Source organism: Myxine glutinosa, chromosome 4 (assembly GCF_964187855.1).
Source record: "Myxine glutinosa chromosome 4, kmMyxGlut1.1, whole genome shotgun sequence".
Taxonomy (NCBI): domain Eukaryota; kingdom Metazoa; phylum Chordata; class Myxini; order Myxiniformes; family Myxinidae; genus Myxine; species Myxine glutinosa.
This window is the reverse complement of record NC_136264.1, coordinates 140,944,245-140,967,585: the sequence shown is the minus strand read 5'-3', so window position 1 is coordinate 140,967,585 and position 23,341 is coordinate 140,944,245. Positions and strand designations below refer to the sequence as shown.

At 44.6% G+C, this 23,341-nt stretch overlaps 1 protein-coding gene across 2 annotated transcripts in view; it reads left to right on the top strand.

Moving 5' to 3' along the window:
- Positions 1-23,341, top strand: part of ANXA7 (annexin A7) — a 173,003-nt gene that overhangs the window by 49,710 nt on the left and 99,952 nt on the right. For both annotated transcript variants that reach the window (XR_013623204.1, XM_068113594.2), the window contains exons 5-6: positions 7,033-7,235; positions 20,521-20,647. Coding sequence is in view for 1 of the 2 variants with exons in the window: in XM_068113594.2 (XP_067969695.1) it covers positions 7,033-7,235; positions 20,521-20,647 (330 nt within the window). In the remaining variant the exon portion in view is untranslated. The remainder of the gene's footprint in view (positions 1-7,032; positions 7,236-20,520; positions 20,648-23,341) is intronic.

Sequence of the window (23,341 nt, the reverse complement as noted above, 5' to 3'; positions counted from 1 at the left end):
AGCGGTGATGTTGGCTGATTTCCAAGCAGATGGCAGTTGACCTTGAGCAAAAGAGAGGGTGAAGAGAACAGAGAGAGGGAGAGAAAGAGCGGAAGAACAGGATTTTAGGACCCGTGGGCTGATGCCGTCAGGTCCAGTTGCAGAATCAGAGTCGAGGGTTGACAGAAACTTTTCCACCTTGTCAGGAGGAAAGGACACGGAGTCCAGGAGCAGCTGGGTACGACTGGGTATGGTGGGTACAGAGAGGGATGGGTTTGGGACACAAGATTTAGAGGCAAACACAGAGTTGTTGCATTCAGCTTTTGCACATGCGGAGTCAGCTGTGTAGCCGTTTGAGGTAAGGGCGGGGATGGAGGGGGAACAAACACCAGAAACAGATTTGACCAGACGCCACCAGGATTTGGAAGAGGGAGACAGATAAGAGAGTTCGGTCTTGAGAACGGAGAGATATTGTTTCCTGGCTCTCCTGAGGGTGGACACACACTTGTTTCGGGCTTTGTGAAAGGAAATGAGATTTCCTTCCGTTGGATTTGCTTTCCAGGAGACGAAGGCAAGTTGTTTCTGGGCAACAGCCTCACCACAAGATTCCGTGTACCATGGACGGGAGGAAGGGTATGACAACTGAAGACGAGATGGGATAAATCTGTGCATGAGAGAGAGCAATTTACTTTGGAAGAATTCCCAGGATGAGTTGATGTCAGAGGTGGTAGAGATGGGAGACCAGTCCAGATGATTGATGGCTGCTTGAAGACCATGCCCGTTGGCCTGAGTGAAATGCCAGACTCGTCGACGCTGAGCAGGCTACCTGAGAATGGTCAGAGAGATGTCCACTTTAACAAGCACATGATCAGATGATCCGATTGGAGCAGAAGAAGAGCAGCAGACATTTTCAGGGAAGTTAGTCATAACCGAGTCCAGAAGAGAAGATGCTCCGTTGACTGAGATCCAGGTCGGGAAATTGACAGATTGTCACTTGTTTGACCTGTTTGTGATTTTATCCAGGTCTGGTATCCAGGATCCGGGTCTGGTATCCATATCCAGGTATCCAGGATGAGGAGGACAAAAGGGTGTGATTGTGATGGGCTGAGGCACAGTGAGGGGTTGTATGAGAGCGGCGTGGGGGAGGGGGGGTTGGGGTGGGGGGGGGGGGGGTAGAGCGAAGTAGAAGGTTAGAGGAGGTGGAGGTATTAGCTGGAAGGAAGCGGGGAGGAGGCATCTTTGAGGAGGAGGGGGAGAGGGGAGAATTGGAGATAGATGGTGGGGGGGGGGGGGGGGGGGAGATGTGAGTGGGGAGTGTTGAAGGTGAGGGGGGAGTTTTGAAGGGGAGGTGTGAGTGGGGAGATTTGGAGGGGAGAGGTGAGTGGGGAAATTTGGAGGGGAGGGGGGAGATTAGAAGGGTAGGGGCGAGGGGGATTTAGGAGGGGAGGGGTGAGGGGGGAATTTAGAAAGTGTTGGATGATTAATGAAAAACTAACATTTATTACAAACTGAGTTTATTGTGATTTTCAAGTCAGAGATCCGTTTTACAACGTTAGAGGAGGGGTGGAATGAAGATGAGTTTAGAGAATGTAGAAAGGAAGAACTGTAAGGGATTGAATTTTTTTTTTGAAATGAAATGATTTGCTGAGGAAATTGAAGAAGACTTTTAAGTGGGAAGAAGAACAGCATGTTGTAATACACCACTGAATAAAATGCTGCAGGGAAAAGTTAAAGGAAATTTGACAAAGACACGATTAGGAAAATACTTAACTTTGATGACGTGCAGAAAACACCTTGTTCACCTGAAGGCAAAAAACACAAACATTATTATTGCATAAAATGTCGAGACAAAAATGCGAAGTGGCTGAGGAAAACCAAAATATCAAGAAGTATAGGTTTTTTAAATCGGGCACCAATTTTTCTACGTCATGTAGTAATTGTGTATTCCTCAACTCTGTACATCCATTGCCATTGGCGTATTATGTAAATATAGGGATTGTATGGCAGCCATCTTGCAATTTAATATTGGCATCATATAGTTATGCTGGTCATGGCAATAACTGATTATTTGACCCAGATATGTGTGTCTAGACACCATAATTGTTTTCCAGTCGCATAACAGCCAAGTTATCAAGAAATATAGATTTTAATGTCAGTCCTGATTTAAAATATGATCCACCACGCGGTAACCCGGGTTGCCCCGTGATTTTAAATCATTTTACATAATTAATTAATCTATTTTAGGGGGAGTGTAACCCTGGCTCGTGTAATAGGAAAATCCTTTGTGACACATCGGGCACCAATTTGTGTGACACAAAGGATTTTCCTATCACACGAACGCGGGTTACACTCCCCCTAAAATAGATTAATTAATTATGTAAAATGATTTAAAATCACGGGGCAACCCGGGTTACCACGTGGTGGATCATATGACCATCATCTGACGACATTGAATATGGCAGAAATGGATTCCTTGTCCCTGGAAATGTTAAATTAGACACTAAGGTCATGTTTCTATGATGATTCTGCTGAAATATGACGTTGTTGTTGTTTTGTATGCAGCCAGTCAGTGGCTGCTGGTCGCATCATTTCCTGGAAGTGTGGTTGTTCTGCTGATGCAGTGCCCATTAGCAGTAAACCGGTACTCATTTTGCCCACCTCAGAAGGATGATAGGCTGAGTTAACCCCCCTAGTGTTGTTTCAACGGCACGACAGGGGCACAAACTCAGGACTCAAAGATCTTAAGTCAGCCACCTTAACTGTTAAAGCAACACCAGGCTTGACTGAAACATGACTGATAACAGATTTAAATGGTGGCCATTTTGAAATTCAATATGGCGGCCGGATATCATGTTGATAGCGATGGGTACACATAGTCTTATAGGAATCCCGATATCTTGAAGAACATGTCTGCAAATTTCCATGCTTTTGTCAAATTTGGCACAATCACTGTATTATTGGAGGGAGGGAAGAGTGAGACAGAACAGCCTTTGGAACGTGGTTCTACAGATGGGAGAATAAAGGAATAAAAGAGTTGAGGTGTTCAGTCAGCCTGGATTTTGTATGTTTAACCAAGAGGGGTCACTGGGAAAACGCTTGCACCCTGAAATAAATAGATAGGGAGGGTCGGAGGACTGAAAGAGCAGAGGGAGCCTTATTGGAGAAGAGGTGCTGCTGGAGACAGGGAGACCACCAACCTGCCTGTGATGTGAAGCAACAGCCATTGTGCTTCCCCCTCATTATGAGATTTCAATGATTTTGAGAGCTTTTAATTCCACAGAATTTAAAGCTCCCAAAATGATTGGAATTGACAGGTTCCACAAATGGGAGAAATAAGGAGGAATGTAAATGAGCATTAAGACTGAATTTTGGAGGTTTAACAAGGAAGGAGTTGATTGCAGAAATGCATCTATGGGTTTATGAGATGACCCTTCTTTAGAGAAATGGTGAGAGTATGAAATATGATCAAATTTAGCAACATATTCCATTTGTCAGACAATTTGGTCCTTCCCATGCCAGGAGAGAGTGCTTGCTGCTGCCCTTTTGTTGGGATGGGTTACAGTGTAGCATAGCGTGGAGTCGTATACAAAGACGATATTTAAAGTTATTCAGGACATCAGGTTATGGCAGTATGAGAAACGAGACGGGGCCAAAGACTGCATTATGGAACTCCAGGTATTTCAATATACAGTTGCCAGTGCATGTCAGAGCAGAAACTCGACCATAGAGTCCAAGGAACTGTCCATATAAATCCGAGATAGAATTGTGAGGAGGCCTAGATCTGGGGAAGGCTATAAAACAATTTATCGTGTTGAAAACTCCCAATAGCACAGTGAGCTTCATCTTTAGGAAATGTAAAGAATATGGAAATACCCAGATTCTTCCTAGAGCTGGCCATCTGACCAAACTAAGCAACTGGGCAAGAGGCACCTTGGTCAGGGAGGTGAACAAGAACCCAATGACCACTGAGAGAACTACAGAGTTCCTTGACTGAAATGGGAGAACAGGGGTCGAATTACTCTGTAGGGAGGGCACAGCAATGTTTGCCTTTGATGACTTCACAAATTTTTTGGGGCACCAAGGCATTTTCTTTTGGGTTTGGGGGGCACCAAGGCATTTTCTTTTGGGTTTGGGGGGCACCAAGGCAATCTAGAATTATTCTTGTGGGCGCAAAGGCAAAGTGTGTCGGTAACTTAAACAGGCAGGGAAATGTTACTGACAGAACAAGTAAATCAACTTAAACTTTTTAATAATGTATTTTTAGAATATAAACAGTTTCAGAAAACTCAACTCAACTCAGAACTGCATTGTCATCATGGCCATGTAACAAAGTTTAACCTTTGTTTGACAGAACAAGTAAATCAACTTAAACTTTTTAATAATGTATTTTTAGAATTTGAATCTCAATAACAGTTTCAGATTTGATTTCTCTCAAAACTCAACTCAACTCAGTCAGAACTGCATTGTCATCATGTCCATGTAACAAAGTTTAACTTTTGTTTGACAGAGTTGAACTTTTTTCATCATCATCATCATCAGACATCATCTTTACTCAATACTGACTCAGTCTTGAGTCAGGTATACATGATTACAATTCAATCACCCTTGGGGGAGAGGGGTGTAGTATCAGGCCTACGTCCAAATGCACTCATTGAATGCCACCTGGCAACGCTACATGTAGGATCAAAGTCGTCGGGGTCGGGCCCTTCTGTGCTGATGCGCAGAAAGTGTTCCTGCATACCCAACCCCAGTTTTAGCCTCCAATCCCCAAGAATATGCTTCACTGCTGAGAACTGCCTCTCTACATGTGATGTGGCCACTGGGCACACAAGGCAGATCTGCACCAGATGAAGTATATTAGGGTATTTGTGGCCCTTTTCTGTCAGAATGGTCTTCCATAGACCTAGGAAATTGGACTCCTCGCCATGATTTCTGCTGATGTCAAGCTTCAAGGACAGCCATTCTCTTTGTATTTGACTTGGATCACAACCATTTCTTTCAATGATTTGCTGAAAGTGATTGCTAAGGTCAGTGACTTTGGCATTGCCATAGGCAGCAAGGGTGTCCTTGCCCTTTGGCATGTTGCTGGGGTCAAACACCTCAAATGCAATCAGGACCTCATTCTCATAGAACTCGTTAAATCTCTTGTCCAAACAATCGATCACTTTGTCAACTACAGTTTTCAAGGGTCCAGCCTGAAACTCCTCAACAGATGGTACTCTAGGACCATAAAGCTCCAGATCCCTGTACTTCAGCCTCTTGGTCTGATTGTCCCCATCCTCAGTGTCAGAGTCAGTGTTGGCTTCCTGCACTTCCCTCTCAAACTTCTGTACATGAGTGCCTGGAGTTTCCAGTTGTGCCTTCAGGGCAAGAGCAGCAACCTCAACACTGGCTCTCACAGAGGTGATGGGGATGTCCTCTGCCTGGAATCTATTCGACAGAACTGAAAGTTCTTGCAACAAGTCCTGATACACTGCCAGATACAATGCAAATTTATGGGTTTTCAAGTCTTTGATGCGCCCCTTTATGGTGGCAGACACCGTTGCAGTTGTATCTTCTCTCTCACCAGAGCCCAGGTCGTCAAAAAGCATACGGAGGGTCTTGTAATCCCTGTCCAAAGCCTTTACAGCAAGCAGTCGGTGACCAATCCATCTGGTTCCACATGCTTTTGTTGGTTTAAGCACATGCTCATCAATTATGTCCGTAAGTTGTTCCATGTTCTTCCACCTAGACAATGTATATGCTTACTACGCTAATGTTCCGACATGCACTGAGAAAACGAAAGCCGACGAAGTCAGTTTGTTGTTTTCATCATTACTTTATTCATACTTTGGTCTCTATTATTATGCTTTATTGACAAAAAGGGCACAGCAGCAACTGAAGAAAAAGGGCACTGCAACTCTCTGCCGTAGTGATCATGAAAAGTTCGGGGGCAGCACGGCAATTAGCTTGGGCACGCCGGCTTTTGCCGTCGATGCCGTCGATAATTTCGACCCCTGGGAGAACCTGCCGGAGGGACACCAGTCTCTGCAGCACTTCACAAATCTACTCTTTATGAGAGAGTGGCCAGATGGAAGCCACTCCTGAGAAAAAGGCACATGACAGCATACCTGGAGTTTGTGAAAAGGCACATGAAAGATTCTGAGAGCATGAGGCAAAATATTCTGTGGTCTGATGAGACGAAAATTTAATTCTTTGCCCTGAATGCAAAGTGCTACATCTTGGGGAAACCAAGCACACCTCATCGCCCGTCTAACACCAACCCTGCCGTGAAGCATTGTGGTGGCAGCATCATGCTATGGGGATGCTTTTCAGTGGGAAGGACTGGGAGACTTGTGAGGATAGAGGGAACAATGAATGGAGCCAAATACAGGCAAATCTTTGAGGAGAACCTGATTCAGAGTGCAAAATTCCTTGCCCTGTGGCGAAGATTTAAGTTCCAACAGGCCAAGGACCACAAGCATACTGCCAAAGTAACACTGGAATGGCTTCAGAACAAGAACATGAAACTCATTGAGTGGCCCAGCCAAAGCCCAGACTTGAATCCCATTGAGAATCTGTCGAAAGACTTGAAGATTGCTGTTTGTCGACTGACGCTCACGATTTAACTCGGTACAGCTGAAGCAAATCTTCAAGGAAGAATGGGAGGAACTCACCAAATCCAGATGTGCAAAGCTGATACAGACATACCTATGAAGACTCGAAGTTGTAATTGTTGCCAAAAGTGCTTCTACGAAGTATTGACCCAGGAGTTTGAATATTTGTGTAAATTAGATATTTCTGTGTTTCATTTTTAATTATTTGTTAAAGTTTCTAAAAATATAATTCCACTTTGATATTATGGGGAATTATGTGTAGATCAGTGACAAAAAATGTCAATTTAATCCATTTTAAATTCAGGTTATAACACAACAAAATGTGAAAAAAGTCAAGGGGTGTGACTACTTTCTGAAGGCACTGTATCTGAATCTTCAACCGAGCAGTGCAACACTTCACAGGACTTAAAAACAGTATCTTATTTTTGTTTATTCTTCTTGTGCTTGTGCACTGCAGGTCCAGTTCCTCCTCATGGAGCACAAGGGCCCTATCCAGGACCAACCCCTGGGCCCTATCCAGCACCTGCACCTGGGACATATCCAGCACCAGCCCCTGGGGCTTATCCCACACAAGCTTCTGGAACTTATCCAACTCCAGCTCTGGCCTCTACTCCATCTCATCCACCACCTCCGGCTGTGGCCCCTGCAACAGCTCCTCAGGTATGCGAAGTTGTAAATTCCTTATACCCATGCCTTTTTACAGCATTGCAACTTCAACAATTGCAGGTGTTTTATTGTTGTGACATACAGTAAGTTGTAATAAACTTCAACTCGCATCCATTCCCAACATGTAATTGGTTCTGCTTTCACCATTGATAATGACATGTTTATCTATCTTACAGATGTACCAATCGTACTCTCTCACAGAATTATAATGTTACAATGGTCAATATTTGAGTACGCTGTCTATTACTTGCTCAGAACAAAAAACCTGATGTATTTTTGAGAGACAGACAGAAAATCTTCTCGTACTCACATATCAAGGGAAATAAGAAAATAACTCACTAATTTAATAGCACCAGTTTACCAATCTTTCACCCCTCCCCCCACTTTACCCCCACCACTCCCTGTTCCCAATCACCCATCATTTTTCTTTATTTTGTGAAATTCATTGCTGTTAGTATTTCTCAGAGCTTGAAGGCAAGTGCCCACATCTAGATCTAGGCCATCAGGCCAGCCCTTTAACTTTCCTCCTTTTTTTATTTTCAAGGCTAAGGCTTCTGGTCCTGTCACTGTCCATTGTGCTGAAAACACCTTCTGCATTTATTTTGTCTCTTCTCTTCGTTATCTTAAACATCTCTATCATATCCCTTCATAATCACCTCCTTTCTCATGTATAAAGTCCTGTCTCCTTCAGCCGCTCCTCATAGTTTAGTCTTAGCTATACCCACAATCTTTTCTACCCTCATTTATTTTTGGCTCAAAACAAAACCATGAATTAGTTCTACTTTGACAACACCTTGGCAATGTTGCGAAGATAATTTCGTGTGACAATTGGGACAGCTCAGAAAATATATGCAGCAAATGGCGAAACCGTGAATGCCGAACCTGTGAATGTGTTTACATCTGGAAAGAGAGCAGTTTCGCATGGGTGGAAACTCAGAATCATAATTGTATTGAGAAATTTATGAAACTTTCCAACCACCTTAGGACACCTGCTGGGGACCCCAAACCATTCCACAGAAAGTTTGGTGGGGCTAACCCAAAACTGAGGAGTAGTTTGGGGATGGATGGATGGATGGATGGACGGATAGACAGACAGTCGTGTTTTATTATATGGATGTTTTATTCGGGTTTTGTAAAAATTGAATATGATAATTAAACCTGCTTTTTGTAATATTCACCTTTATGAAAGTGCCTTCATCATCATCATCATGATCATCATGCACCATACTCTGCACAAAGTGTCAGTTCTGCTGAATCAGTTCCTTGGCTCGGGTTACAATCTTGGATGAATTACCACCTGACACAGGATACTTGACTAAGTGTGCAGAAATCTGGAATTTTGCCAGGATGCCTACTGGTGATAGATCGCCGACTCTACGTGAAGGACCGCATGGGATCTTGAATGTCCACCAACTAATGCAGGCAGATGGGACCCCCAATTTAACGTCCATCCGAGAGACGACGCACATAATGATGCGTCGCCCTGCATGTAAAACATTAGCATGAAGGCTTATAGCTGGGTCGACATTTGAACCCAGGCTACACAGCTCAGGGGCAAGTTTACATACCTCTAGCCCAGTGGTTCTTAACCTTTTTAAAGGCACCGAACCCTAACGAAACCCACCGAACACTTGCGGAACCCCTCAAATTTGACAAAAAAAATTAAGAAGAATTGCATCTTAATGCGTTTTCTGTTCTTCTTTTCGGGAGGCGATATGGGAAATGTGTGGTTTTGTTTTGGTAAGGGCCACCCTCAAATCATTTTCGCATGCAAGCCTGCTCCTTTTCTTTGTTTTAATGTCCACCAGTTTCAAAAACGCATGCTTGCAGAGATACGTTGTAACGAACGGCGTGAGGATCTCAAGGGCAATTTTAGCGATGTGAGGATACCCTTCCATTTGGCGGCACCAAAACGTTGAGAGCGTTGTTGTGCCGAAGAGTTGTTGTTGAGTCTGGCTCTGCTGAAGTTTGATGAGGTCTTCGAGGTATTGGTCGTTGACATCTGCCGTTGCAACGTCGAAAGTAAATGGCTGCCGCACCCATGCTGGGTATTGCTCTTAGTCGGGGAAGTAGCCATCGAATGACTTTCCCAGCTCATCCAAGTGCGTGGCAATCACCTGCTTCAGCTCCCCCGGTACAGCAGTGCCTCCAACTTCAAACTTATCTTCGATCCCGCTCACGCACTAGTCCAGTAGTGAAAAGTTTGTGAAGTTGTCGTTCTCTGTTCGCCGCCTCCACAACGGTAACTTCTTTTGGAAAGCGCTTAACTTTTCTTCAGATTCGATGACATTCACTCCACCGCCCTGCATCTGGCAATTGAGATGATTGAGTGCGTCGAAGATGTCAGCCAAGTATGCTAAGGCGAGGATGAACTCTGACTCTTGGAAGTGCGTTGCATGGCAATTCTGGTGTTCTCGCAAAAACAGGGCTAATTCTATACGCAAGGCAAAAACACGGCTCACTACCTTACCTCGTGATAACCGTCGAACGTTAGAGTGGTAGAGAAGGACTTCGAATTCAGAGCCAATTTCATTGCACAGCTCTTTGAAGATGCGATGATTCAGAGCACGGATTCGCACGTAATTCACAGTTTCAACGACGATTTTCAGAACATTGGCCAGTTTTGGAGGCAGGGTTTTTGATGCCAGCGCGTGTCTGTGCAGGACGCAGTGCGTGACGATGATGTGTGGTGCTTCGGCCTTCACCAGCGCTCCAAAACCGGAGTTGCATCCCAGCATGGCTGGAGCTTCGTCCGAGCAACCTGCAGACACCATGTTCCACGAGAGGCCGTTGCTTCTGAAGAAGTCGTCCACAAGCTTCTTCACGTCAGCTGCATTCGTCGTTGTTGTGAGAGGCTTGCAGAACAGAAAGTCTTCCTTGATCTCGTCTCCTTTGACATAACGCACAAATAAGATGAGCTGGCTCAAATTCGAAACGTCGGTGGTCTCGTCGAGTTGAAGGCTGAATTTCGTCAGGCTCGCGACTAAATCTGCAAAGACCTGGGCGAGGATGTCGTCGTTCATGTCATCGATTCTGCATCTGATGGTGTCATTTGAGAGTGGAACGAGAGACGACTTGTTTTCAGCAGCTTTTCCCAGCATGATGTTGGCCATCTTCAACGTGGCCGGTTTGATGAGTGTCTCGCCAACGGTGTGCGATTTGCCCTGCTTTGTGATCAGGTACGCAACTTCATACGACGCGGTGAGGATCAGTTTGTCAATTGGAACGAAGCCGCGAGTGGGCAAGGTAGCACTTGTGTCGAATCGGACTCTCTTCAGTTTGAATTCATCCAGCGTTGCGTCTTTGTACTGCCCCTCGCCGTGCAGTTTTTTGAAGTGTTCCCGTAGTTTTGCGGTTCTCGGCTGGAGTTGCTCAACTCGACATTGCAAAGCATGCATTGAGGACGCTGACTTCCATCCCGTTCCGTCAAACACGTGAACGCGTACCGCACGTAATCCTCCGACCACTTCCTTTTTTTGCTCGACATGCTGCAACGGTTATGGATATGATGATTGGAAAGCTCTTGGTGAACGTCATCTCGGGATATGCTCCGCAGGTTGGTCGAAGCGATGAAGAGGACAAGTTCTGGTGTGCGATAGAGAAGCTGATGGAAAACGTGAAAGATGTGGAAGTTGTTGTGGTGGGAGGAGACCTGAATGGACATGTGGGAAGGAGTATGGATGGTTTTGAGGGAGTTCATGGGGGTTACGGATATGGTGTGAGAAATGGAGAAGGTGAAAGGATTTTGGAGTTTGCTGATGGAGCTGATTTGTTGATTTGTAATACTCAGTCCCAGAAAGAGGATAATAAGCTTGTTACATACACGTCAGGTGGGTCGACGACAACCGTTGACTACCTGATGGTGCGTAGGCGAGATAGGGGGCACCTCCGGGACACAAAGGTGATCCCGGGGGAGGAGGCTGTTTCACAGCACCACTTGGTTGTCTGCGACATAAGGGTGAAAGGTGCCAGGAGAGCTCGGCGGGTGAAGTACCAACCAAGAATGAAGGTGCGGAGGTTGAAAGAGGTGACAGTAAGGGAGGCATTAAAAGAGAGGCTGAGTAGGGTAGAGGATGATGTGGTTGAGCTTGAAAGTGGTTGGATGTCAATGAAAGCTAGTCTGTTGGGAGCCGTTGGTGAGGTATGTGGATGGACAAAAGGACCACTGAGGCACTCGGAAACATGGTGGTGGGATGATGAAGTTGGAAAGAGGATTGACGAGAAGAGGAAGAAGTTCAAGGAGTGGCAGAAGGCGAAGGGTACGGGAGCAGAAACAGCAGAGCATGAAAGTTATAAGGCAGCCAGGAAGGCTGCAAAGAAAGAGGTAGCAAAGGCGCAGGAGGCATGTAGGAAAATGTTCGGAGAACGCTTGGATTCGGAAAAGGGTCAGAAAGCAGTATTCAGGATTGCAAAGCACATAGCGAAAGAGAGGTGTGATGTGATGGGGGTGAGTTGCTTGAAGGATGAAGTGGGACAAATCGTTGTCGACCCAGATGGAATTAAAGGAAGATGGAAAAGATATATGGAAATGCTGTTGAATACAGAGAATGCATGGGATGGCAACATAGAGAGTAACCCAGTTTTAGGACCGGCAGAGAAGATAACTGAGAAGGAAGTTGAGGAAGCGATAAAAGCAATGAAGAGTGGAAAAGCGGGAGGGCCGACGGGAGTTGTGGGAGATATGTTGAAGGCAGCAGGAAGTTGGGGTGTGAAGAAAATGACAGAGATCTGTAATCTGGTGGTGAAATAAGGCCGCATTCCAGTGGATTGGGAACTGAGTACCCTCGTCCCTCAAAACAAGGGGAAAGGTGACCCTCTGGAGTGTGACTCGTACCGAGCGATAAAGTGATTGGAGCATGGAATGAAGGTATTGGAAAGGGTGTTGGAGAGGAGGATAAGGAAGAAAGTGAAGATCGGCGAAATGCAGTTTGGATTTTTGCCAGGAAGAGGAACGACAGACGCGCTTTTCATTGTGAGGCAGTTGCAGGAGAAGTACATGGAGAAGAGGAAGAAGTTGTTTTTTGGGTTTGTTGATCTGGAGAAAGCATTCGATAGGGTTCCACGCAAAGTATTGACATGGGCATTGAGGAAGTTAGGAGTGGAGGAATGGTTGATCAGAGTAGTGATGGCAATATACAAAAGAGCGCGCACAGCTGTAAGGACGAAGGACGGGAACAGTGGTGAGTTTGAGGTGAAGGTGGGAGTGCATCAGGGGTCGGTACTAAGTCCACTACTATTTGTAGCTGTGATGGAGGTGCTGGCTCAGAACGTAAAGGAGGGTTTACCGTGGGAGTTGGTGTATGCAGATTATCTGGTGTTGATTGCAGAAAGTATGGATGGACTGAAGGAAAAGATGAACAAGTGGAAGGAATGTATGGAGACAAAAGGTCTGAAGGTGAATATCGGAAAGACGAAGGTGATGGCAAGTGGTAAAGCATGTGGTGAGGTGGAAAGAACTGGGAAGTGGCCGTGTGCTGTGTGCAGGAAGGGTGTCGGAGTGAACTCTATTCAATGTACAATGTGCGCTGAGTGGGTTCATCAAAAATGTAGTGGTCTGAGAGGGTCATTTACCAGTGTGGCAGCTACATTCAAATGTAAGGTGTGCACAGAGGGAGCTGCAGATGGAGGAAATGTTGAGTTGGATCTTGGAGACGGCGTGAAGCTGGAAGGTGTGAAAACATTTTACTACCTCGGAGACATGCTGAATGGAGAAGGTGGATCAGACTCGGCAACGGTTGCTCGAGTGAGATGTGCATGGAAGAAGTTTCAGGAACTGAGTGGCGTGCTGATGAGGAGGAGAGTGTCGCTGAAGCTGAAGGGAAAGGTGTATGCTGCATGTGTGAGAAGTGTTATGATTTATGGGAGCGAGACATGGGTAATGAACGTAGAGCAGCAACGAAGGCTGGAAAGGGTGGAAATGCGAATTGTTGGATGGATGTGCGGTGTATCGTTGAGAGAGAGGAAGACAAATGATGAATTGCGAAAGATGATGGGAATATTGCCTGTGATTGATGCTGTGAAGAGGAACAGGTTGAGATGGTTTGGTCATCTGTTGAGGAAGGATGAAAGTGACTGGTTGAGAAGAGTGATGGAAATTAATGTAGAAGGAGGTAGAGGACGGGGAAGACCGAGAAAGACTTGGCTAAAGATGGTGGAAGAAGAAATGCGGGCAAGGGGGTTAACAAGGAGAGATGCAGAAAATAGGGCAAAATGGAGAAGATTGTCATGGGGACCGCAAGGTTAACCCCCGCTCTAGCAGGGAAAATGGCCTTATAATGCATGTTGTTGTTGTTGTTGTTGTATGCTGCAAAAAAAAAAAAAGTAACAAAAAAGTAAACAAGTAACAAACAACAAAAAAGTAACAAAAAAAAAAGTAACAAACTGACCTTAATTGAGTTCGTGAAAATAATTATATGACAAAAATGAAAAAAGAAACATGCTTAAATATAATCAGTACCCCTCTGAAAACTGAGAAATTTTAACGAAGAAAACAATAACTTATAGTTACGATGACAGGATTTATTATCGACTCAACTCTGTCACCTCAAATCCCATTATACAGACTTGGCATTTAATATGGAATATATTTTTTTTCTTGACTTGGGTTTACTTTCTTAACTCAATATTATTTCAATCTGGTGAGTTTATTTTACACTTTGGTGATTTATTTGTTAAAAGAACCATGTCACTGATTGTCTGTCGCAGCAAGAAGTCAACAACAGGATTATATCACAGGTGGCGTGGCAAAATGTACGGACAGGTGCATTTGATGATTGGCTTCACAGTCGGGTATACAAGGGTTGTTGCGTTCTGTATTAGTGGAAAACAACTGCTGGACGACTCCAAAAGTTATTGCCGCTTCCTCTGGAGATGGTCCGTCAACTCGACAGTGCTGTTGTCATGGAGTGGTGGCTTTACGAAATTACGGCATGAAACAGCGTGCTATTGCTCGGCAGTATGGCATCACTCAAGGTCAGGTGTCAAAGATCCTGAAACGAAATGCTCAGAGGGGTGTCCCTACTCCAATACCGAGGCCAGGACGTCCCCACAGAACCACAAGGAGGGATGATCGCCAGCTGCACCGGTTAGTCCGCAATGGCCGTACCAAGTCAGTTAATCGGCTTAGGGCTGAGTGGCAGCAACTGACAAATGTACCTGTATACAGAAGGCTAGTCAACCAACGACTGGTTCAAGCAGGCGATCATGCAAGGCGTCCCCTGAGAAAGCCACGCAGGACCAGACAACACCGCCAGCGCCGATTGCAGTGGACCAGAGAGCACCGTCGATGGCAGCCAGGACACTGGAATCACGTGATCTTCAGTGACGAGTCTAGATTTCTGGTCTATCGTCAAGATGGCCGCGTCCGAGTGCGCAGACAAGTGCATGAAGCCGACAACAAAGATTGTATAGTGCCAAGAGTCCAAGCTGGAGGTGGTGGGGTGACCGTTTGGGCTGCTTTTCATGCAGGGGGCAAAACTGACCTGGTTGTTCTGAATGGAAACCTGAACCAGTTCAAGTACAGGGCCATTCTGGAAGAAACATTGCTTCCATTTGCTCGTGCAGTCTTTCGAGGAAACTTTGTCTTCCAAGATGACAATGCACGGCCTCATCATGCTCGCATGATCCAACACTTTCTTGCTGCCTGTGGTGTAGAGCATATGGAGTGGCCTGCCATGTCCCCGTATATGAATCCGATAGAGAACTTGTGGGCAGAATTAACGCGTCAAATCGACCACTTGGACCAGCAGCCGACCTCTGTGCGTGAATTGCAGCAGGCTATTGTCACTGCATGGCAAGCGATTCCCATCCAAACCTTGGCAAATCTCGTGAACAGCATGCCTCAACGTGTACGTGCTCTCCTGAATGCTCGTGGGGGTTACACGAAGTACTGAACTGTAATTTTACTGTCCGTAATCCCAGTCGTAATTTAACTTTTGTTTTTGTTTAAAAGATTTTTGGCTAATGTGCAAAATAAAGAGATACTTCTGGAAAACGTACAGAAGTTTAACACAGTACTGTCCATGAATTGAGTTCGATATCAGTTTACATCACTTCAAGGATCAATTTATTTGTTTCGAAATGTCAAATGTGGTTTTTGTTTCTTTTAAAGGTCACATTAACAAAATCTAGAATAATTTCAACATAATTCCAATGAACTTTTGGTTCTAAGACATCTTGAAAATTAAGTTCACCCCCACAAAAAAAATATTCCATATTAAATGCCAAGTCTGTAATATTACATAGAAAACTGTGAATTGTTCGTTTTGAATTGTGACCAAAGGAGTTATATCACCTCCACCTAATTTTCTGAGTAATTCAATCATATTTTATAATCACCATTCACTTTTGACTTTAATATAACTCTGAACCCGCCCTGCATATCCACAAACATTTCCAACTAACTTTTCAATTAATCAGTAACTACAAAGTAAGGTGCAACCAATGACGCACGGCACATGGCAAGCTAATCGAGGCTATTCACTGGAATTTCCGAACATCTGCGAAGTCCAAAATCCAGTAAGTAAGTAAGCAAGTAAGCACCATCAACAGAATAATTAGCAAGTTGCTCATTGATTCAACTTACTACAGTCAGTGTGAAACAACTTATCTTAAACACAGACCAGAGAAACCATGAATGGGATTGGAATACAATTACAAATAACATTTCCATTCGTTCGTAACATACACAGCAAAATAATAATAATATAAACTAGAATCCGGGCACTCAGTAGAGCGCATACCTTCGCCGCAGCTACTGTTCTGTACTTGGCATGGGAGTGTATGCGATGTGAAACTTTATGTGAAATGCGATCGATTTTTAAAAATCAGAATTTGAGCAAATCTGTTTCATTCGTCTGTTAATATGCCTCCCCGATTGACAAATCTGCAATTTGAATTTCATTTGAGGTTGAAATGATTGCGGGAGATCGCGTTATAGTGATGACGTCTTGGATGGACATCCTCTTCTTCAGTCGCTCATAACTTTGAGTGAAATACGATCGAGTTAAAAATAGTCAGAATTTGAGCAAATCTGTTTCATTCGTTTGTTAATATGCCTCATCTCTTGACAAATCTGCAATTATAATTTTTTTTGAGGTTGAAATGATCGCGGGAGATTGCGTTATAGTGATGACGTCCTGGATGGACATCTTCTTCTTCAGTCGCGCATAACTTTGAGTGAAATACGATCGAGTTAAAAATAGTCAGAATTTGAGCAAATCTGTTTCATTCGTTTGTTAATATGCCTCATCTATTGTCAAATCTGCAATTATAATTTTTTTTGAGGTTGAAATGATCGCGGGAGATCGCGTTATAGTGATGACGTCCTGTATGGACATCTTCTTCTTCAGTCGCTCATAACTTTGAGTGAAATACGATCGAGTTAAAAATAGTCAGAATTTGAGCAAATCTGTTTCCCAAAATCTAATCAAATGTGTCCCGTATAATAACCAATCATCCCACCAAATTTCATGCAATTCGGTTGAATACTTTTTGAGTTATGCGATTAACATACACACACACAGACATACAAATAAATACACAGCGATCAAAACATAACCTTCCGCTTTTGCGAAGGTAATAATAAGTGTAATTACACATAGATTCAAAATTGATACAAAACTAAAAAAAATTTTTTTTAAATTGCAATGCGTTTCGGAGGACCTCCGCCGAACCCCTGAGACTGGCTCACTGAACCCCTGGGGTTCCGTCGAACCAGGGTCGGCGTCATGGGGGGCCATTCACGGGCCATGCCCCCCCTCAAATGAGTGATTGTGCCCCCCACACCCCCCACCCACAGGCCAAGTCTTTGGCGCCAAACTTTGCGTTTTATTAATTAATTTATATTTATCATATTAAAAGTGAAAATCTTTTCGCTAAATGAAATGAAATAAAAACAAAAATAGGAAAAGGAAAAAACACACCCTGTTGGTCATATTTGTATCAGGTCACATTTGAGGAAGTAGTATGCTCATTGACGAGGAGTTTAATAAGGTGTGGGACATGGCCACGGCTTTCAGCGCATCACTGAGACCCGCGATCCCCAAACGGAGACGCAAAGCGAACACAAATATGGATGAGTATGTCGTTATGGGAACTACAGGACACAGGGATGATGACGAAAAAACAGAACTTCAGAGACTGTACAACAACACTATTGATTCAGTGCTTGGGGGAAGAGATGGATCACAGATTCAGCGAGCGGAACTCACACTTGGCTGGTGCACTTGTTGCACTGAATCCAGAAAGTGATACATTTCTTGATGTAAAGGCTGTGAAGCATATTATGGACCTGTCACGATCGCCTATAATTGAGACAGAGTACGAAGTTGCTAAACAGTTTTTCAGCTCACAAAAACAATCACAGCCAATCGAGAGAGATTGGACGATACAGCACATCCTCTCAGAGTACCACACACATCTGATCGGAATGCCCAGTGTACTGGCTGCTTTCAAACATGCCTCAACATTTGGCGCCTCCACAGCAATGTGCGAGAATTCATTCTCCACTCTGAGAAACGTATTTTCGGACCACAGACACGCAATGCTCCACAAAAGAAAGGCCCAGTTGGTTCAGCTAGCGTTTGAGAGGGATTTAACCCGAAAATGCACAACTGAGTGGAAGGACACCATTCTTAGGAGGTTCAGCACCAACACTCGCAGCCTGAAACTCTTCTGAAGGTAAGCCATGCGTTTAATTGTCCCCCATCGCACAGCGGAGCGAAAGGGGGACTATGGTTTTTCCCTCCGTCCGTGTGTCCGTGCGTGCGTGTGTGCGTGCGGGCGTGCGTGCGTGCGTGCATAAGCGAAGGACTGCATTCGAATTTGGTGTGTGGGTGCAACCCACGTCAAAATCCAAGATGGCCACCGCCATGTATGTCTGATGCCATGTATGTCTGAACCTTGTGAGCTGAATATGTTGAAAAATAAGCGAAGTACCAAATTCTAATCTGGTGTGTGGGTGTATCTAGGCACAAGCAAGAACGCTGTTTAAAATTGGGTCGCCACGTCAAAATCCAAGATGGCCGCCGCCATGTATGTCTGAACCTTGTGAGATGAATATCTTGAAAAATAAGCGACGTACCAACTTATAATTTGGTGTGTGGGTGTATCTCGGCATCAGGAAGAACGCTGTTGAAAATTGGGTCGCCACGTCAAAATCCAGGATGGCCGCCGCCATGTATGTCTGAACCTTGTGAGATGAATATCTTGAAAAATAAGCGAAGTACCAACTTCTAATTTGGTGTGTGGGTGTATCTCGGCATAAAGAAGAACTCGATTGAAAATTGGGTCGCAACGTCAAAATCCAAGATGGCCGCCACCATATATATGTCTGAACCTTGTGAGCGAAATATCTCGGAAAAATAAGTGAAGTACCAACTTCGAATCTGGTGTGTGGGTGTATCTACGCACAAGCAAGAACGCTGTTTAAAATTGGGTCGCCACGTCAAAATCCAAGATGGCCGCCGCCATGTATGTCAACCTTGTGAGTGAAATATCTTGAAAAATAAGCGAAGTACCAACTTCTAATCTGGTGTTTGGGTGTATCTAGGCACAAGGAAGAACGCTATTGCAAATTGGGTCGCCACGTCAAAATCCAAGATGGCCGCCGCCATGTATGTCTGAACCTTGTGAGCGAAATATCTCGAAAAATAAGCGAAGTACCAACTTCTAATCTGGTGTGTGGGTGTATCTAGGCACAAGCAAGAACGCTGTTTAAAATTGGGCCACCACGTCAAAATCCAAGATGGCCGCCGCCATGTATGTCTGAACCTTGTGAGCGAAATATCTTGAAAAATAAGCGAAGTACCAACTTCTAATCTGGTGTTTGGGTGTATCTAGGCACAAGGAAGAACGCTATTGCAAATTGGGTCGCCACGTCAAAATCCAAGATGGCCGCCGCCATGTATGTCTGAACCTTGTGAGCAGAATATCTTGAAAAATAAGCGAAGTACCAACTTCTAATCTGGTGTGTGGGTGTATCTAGGCATAAGGAAGAACGGTATTGAAAATTGGGTCGCCACGTCAAAATCCAAGATGGCCGCCTCCATGTATGTCTGAACCTTGTGAGTGAAATATCATATCATAGCATGTTTTCTGCATCTTCCACTTTGTCAACTCACATCACTTCCCCGACGGGGGACCGAGGCGTAACGCTTGTTCACTTTATGATGCCAGCCTTGGCTTTCATGATTATTACGCAAAATGTTGAATGATTTTTGGGTCGGTCTGCATTTATTCGGTAAGAGTGGAGAAAAATAGTCGATTTCAAATGATGGTCCAATGACGTGCACAGTGCAGTGAGTGAAAGAGTGAAAGAGTGAAATAGTGAAAGAGTGAGAGACAGAGACGTGGCTTGCACGTAGGCTATATTTTGTGGTGTGTGTGTGAGTGTGAGTGTGAGTGTGAGTGTGAGTGTGAGTGTGAGTGTGAGAGTGTAAGTAAGAGTGAGACTTTGCAGCATGTTTTTAAATAATTGTAACTGGGTTGGTGTGTTGATTGTTGACGGCAAACTCTTATTATCAAGCATTTACATCATAGATTGAGTTCTTGAACGGCAGTTTGTGTCCCCCCCCCCCCCCCCGCGGTTACCCTAATGCCCCCCGATTAGATTTGTTCTGACGCCGACTCTGGTTCGAACCCAGGTTAAGAACCACCGCTCTAGCCTATCCTGCTAGCCCAGGATGCTTAGCTCAGCTCATTTATACAAAGAAAAATTGGTGCAAATTTTTATTTTGTCACATACTGGTGGATACTTTTTGACTTTTTGAAGAAGAGTCGAGGGTTTTTTCATGCTTTTTTTCCAAATTTAGTGTACTTGCACCTATTCTTTTTGATTAATTGTAAATATCTTTCAATTGATAAAGTTGTTTATTATCCAATGAAGTTATCAATACTCCTTGGGTTAAAATAAATAAATTCCCCAGTTTTTCATTCCACTTCTGTGATTGGGGAGTTTGCACCTTTATCCAGCTTATTCACTCCCAGTGTCCTCTTCCCCTCCCTTTTCTCTCATTCTTCCCCACGTCCTTTCTTCCTACAGCTTTCTCTCTGTTTTGCTCCTCTACCCTGCTGTTGGTGTGTTTTACTCCTCCTCCCCTTTCCACTGTTGCTGTAGTTCTGTATTGTCCTGGTCCCTTTTGTGTTTTAGTTAGTCCAAGTCTTCACTCTGTTAAAATAAAATTAAAAAAAATCCAGACAGGAGCCGAAAAGTATAAGAACAATTTTCCTGATTGGAGGCTGACTTCCTGCTCTCACTACCTTTCCCTCTCCTCCCCAGCCCATCTTGCCTGTGGCTGGGCTGGCTGGACTCTCATTGGATGGAATGCAAGGAACCATCAAGCCATCTGTGAACTTTAATGCCCAGAATGATGCTGAGATCCTGCGCAAAGCAATGAAAGGGCTAGGTAAGTTTCGAGCAAACCCTACAGTGAGCGAGTCTGAGGAGATTGTGTAGCAGCGCTACACGCTGCATTTGTATCTTGCTCGGGAATAGCCTGCATGAGAGATTCTGACTGACCATCTGATTATAAAAAGTTTTAAATCTTTTCAGTTTAAAATTTCTATATTAATGCTATTCCTGTTGCTGTGTCTATGCTCACCCAAATGACCTACATTTACATAATATCTCAGTAATATTGTCGCGCAACCGCCGAAATTTATATCAGGCGATCGCGGCTGCCGATCACGAGGCTCTAACTCCGAGGCGGAAGCTCAATTGCGGATTCCAAAATCTAAGACACCTAAGCGTGCGGAATGGAGGGAAGCAGCGCAAGTCCCCACAGCCTTAACTATCAAATCAATCACCCGGTAAACTGCGTTCAGGTATGTACAGAAAATAATGCAAGGGTTTATTCAGGAAAAGGGCAAGGACAGGAAAAACACACGCCGATAATAAAATAAGGTAGCTAAATCGGGATCCCGCACACAACAGATATCAAACACGAGACGAGGGAGATGAATTAAAGAAAGAAACACGTCTTGTAAAATGTACACGCGGAGCTCGGCTTAGCTTGTCTTGTGGTCTTCTTCCGCTGCTGTCCAGCACCGGCCCGACCGCACACCACGAGGTCCCGCTCCAAGCTCCGATCCTCTCGCCGCCAACGAGGTCCGTGCACCAGGCTCGAAAAGCACCAGCACCGCTCCACTTGGGCTACACCTCAGCCCAACTCGGGTCGGGATCTCTGAACGACTCTACCGGGCTGCTGAAGACAACTCCTCATATCGACTCGACTGCCCAATGGCATTCGGCAAACTGGCGTTCAGCAACTCCCTATGGCTCAACTGCCAACTCTGCGAATCCAGCTGCTCTCGACTACGCCAGGAATGTCACTCAACTCCCTCACTCCTCCTGCTCAACTCAGGTCGGGGCTCTGATCTCATCTCACTCTCGGCTCAACTCTCCACTGCCCGAAATGGCGTCCGGCCCTCGTTAATATCTCTAGCCGATGACGTCAGCATTTGCGTACTGCTCTGCCAATCGGAGCCTCCACCGACTCGCCGGCTCGCTCAGGTCATGCCCACTGCGTCACTCCAACTCTCGTCCCTATTCCTTGGTCACAGCACGTGCTATGCGAGGCGGGTAGGCCTCTCGGAGGTGTAAATGGTGGCGGCCAATTGTGGCGGTGTTCTAGCCTGATTTCTTCCGAAGTCATGTCAGGGGGGAAGGCATCATTTAGTGTTGTACTAAAGGTCCTAACTAATGTTTAAGTGGTGTGCAGTGCCAAAATGGACAAAGGTTTGACTACAAGGTGAGACATACAAGGGCTCTACTCATTATTCCCTACACTAACTAACACACGAATCTCCTGGTAGATTCACAATCATACAGCTTAACCCGACAAACGCCTACACATGACTTATTACAGGAAGTGTTCCTTATCGTGACATCTCGAAGCATGTTACCTACTCAGATCTACTCTGCTCTACATATTGCTCTACCAATTTCGTAACAATATATTTTCATTGAATTGATGTCAAATCTGGAATGTCAGTGTAATGTGGCAAAATAAAAATCTATTTAAAAAAAAATAGAGGGACTGCCAGCTAGTATAGCTGCGCTTAGGTCTAATGTTTTGACCACTGAGTGGTCTTTAACCCATAGTGTGCAGTCATCTTGTGTCAGATGTTGAGAATCTTTACAACTGCGAGAGGGAATCGTGTGGTGACAATAATTAAGATGATGAGACCTCACAAGCAGCTATTCTCATCCGTGGATCTTTCCTTTTTGAATAAGAATATTTCTAACTGAATGAATGAATATGAATGATCGTTTTAAGGCCATTTTCACCGCCAGAGCAGGGGTTAGCCTTGCGGGCCCCATGACAATCATGGTTCCCTGTTTGAGGCAATGTTTTTTCATTTGAGGCAAATGTTGAGGCAAATTCTAATTATGACCAGATTTTGCTAACTGAAAAGCCATTTCGGCCGTTCTTTCTTGTCTGTGATATAGCCTGTGATATAGTCTGTGATATAGTCTGTGATATAGCCAGGTTTATAGCCTGGTGTTGGGCTAGCGGCTGGGGTGCCAGCTTAGGATCCTAGGATCCTGGGTTCGAATCCCGGTCGATCGCTGAATTAACGCCAGGGGGGTTGACTCAGCCTGTCATCCTTCCGAGGTCGGCTAATTGAGTACCAGTTCACTGGTAATTCCCTGCTTGTCGTAAAAGGCGACAAAAAGGGTTGGCGGCAGGAAGGGCATCCGGCCATAAAACATTGCTTCAAAAAGGGGACCAACAAAAACAGGCGGCAGGAAGGGCATCCGGCCGTAAAACATTGCTTCAAAAAGGGGACCAACAAAAACAACAACAACCACGGTGCCCAAAAAAGGCCAACCCCCGCTTCGCGGGGAAAAATGGCCTCTAAAGGTGGTTTTTTCTTGTCTGTGATGCGTTTATTCTTCCAGCAATGCTATGAAAGTTCAACATAACTTTGCATACCAAATTAGCCATAGTAACTGTAAATTACTTATATTTAATATAATGAATTTTCAAGAAGCTGCCACGTGTGTGTGTGTGTATATATATATATATATATATATATATATATATATACACACACATACATACATGTCGAAAGATTTGCAGCTCAGGATTCATATT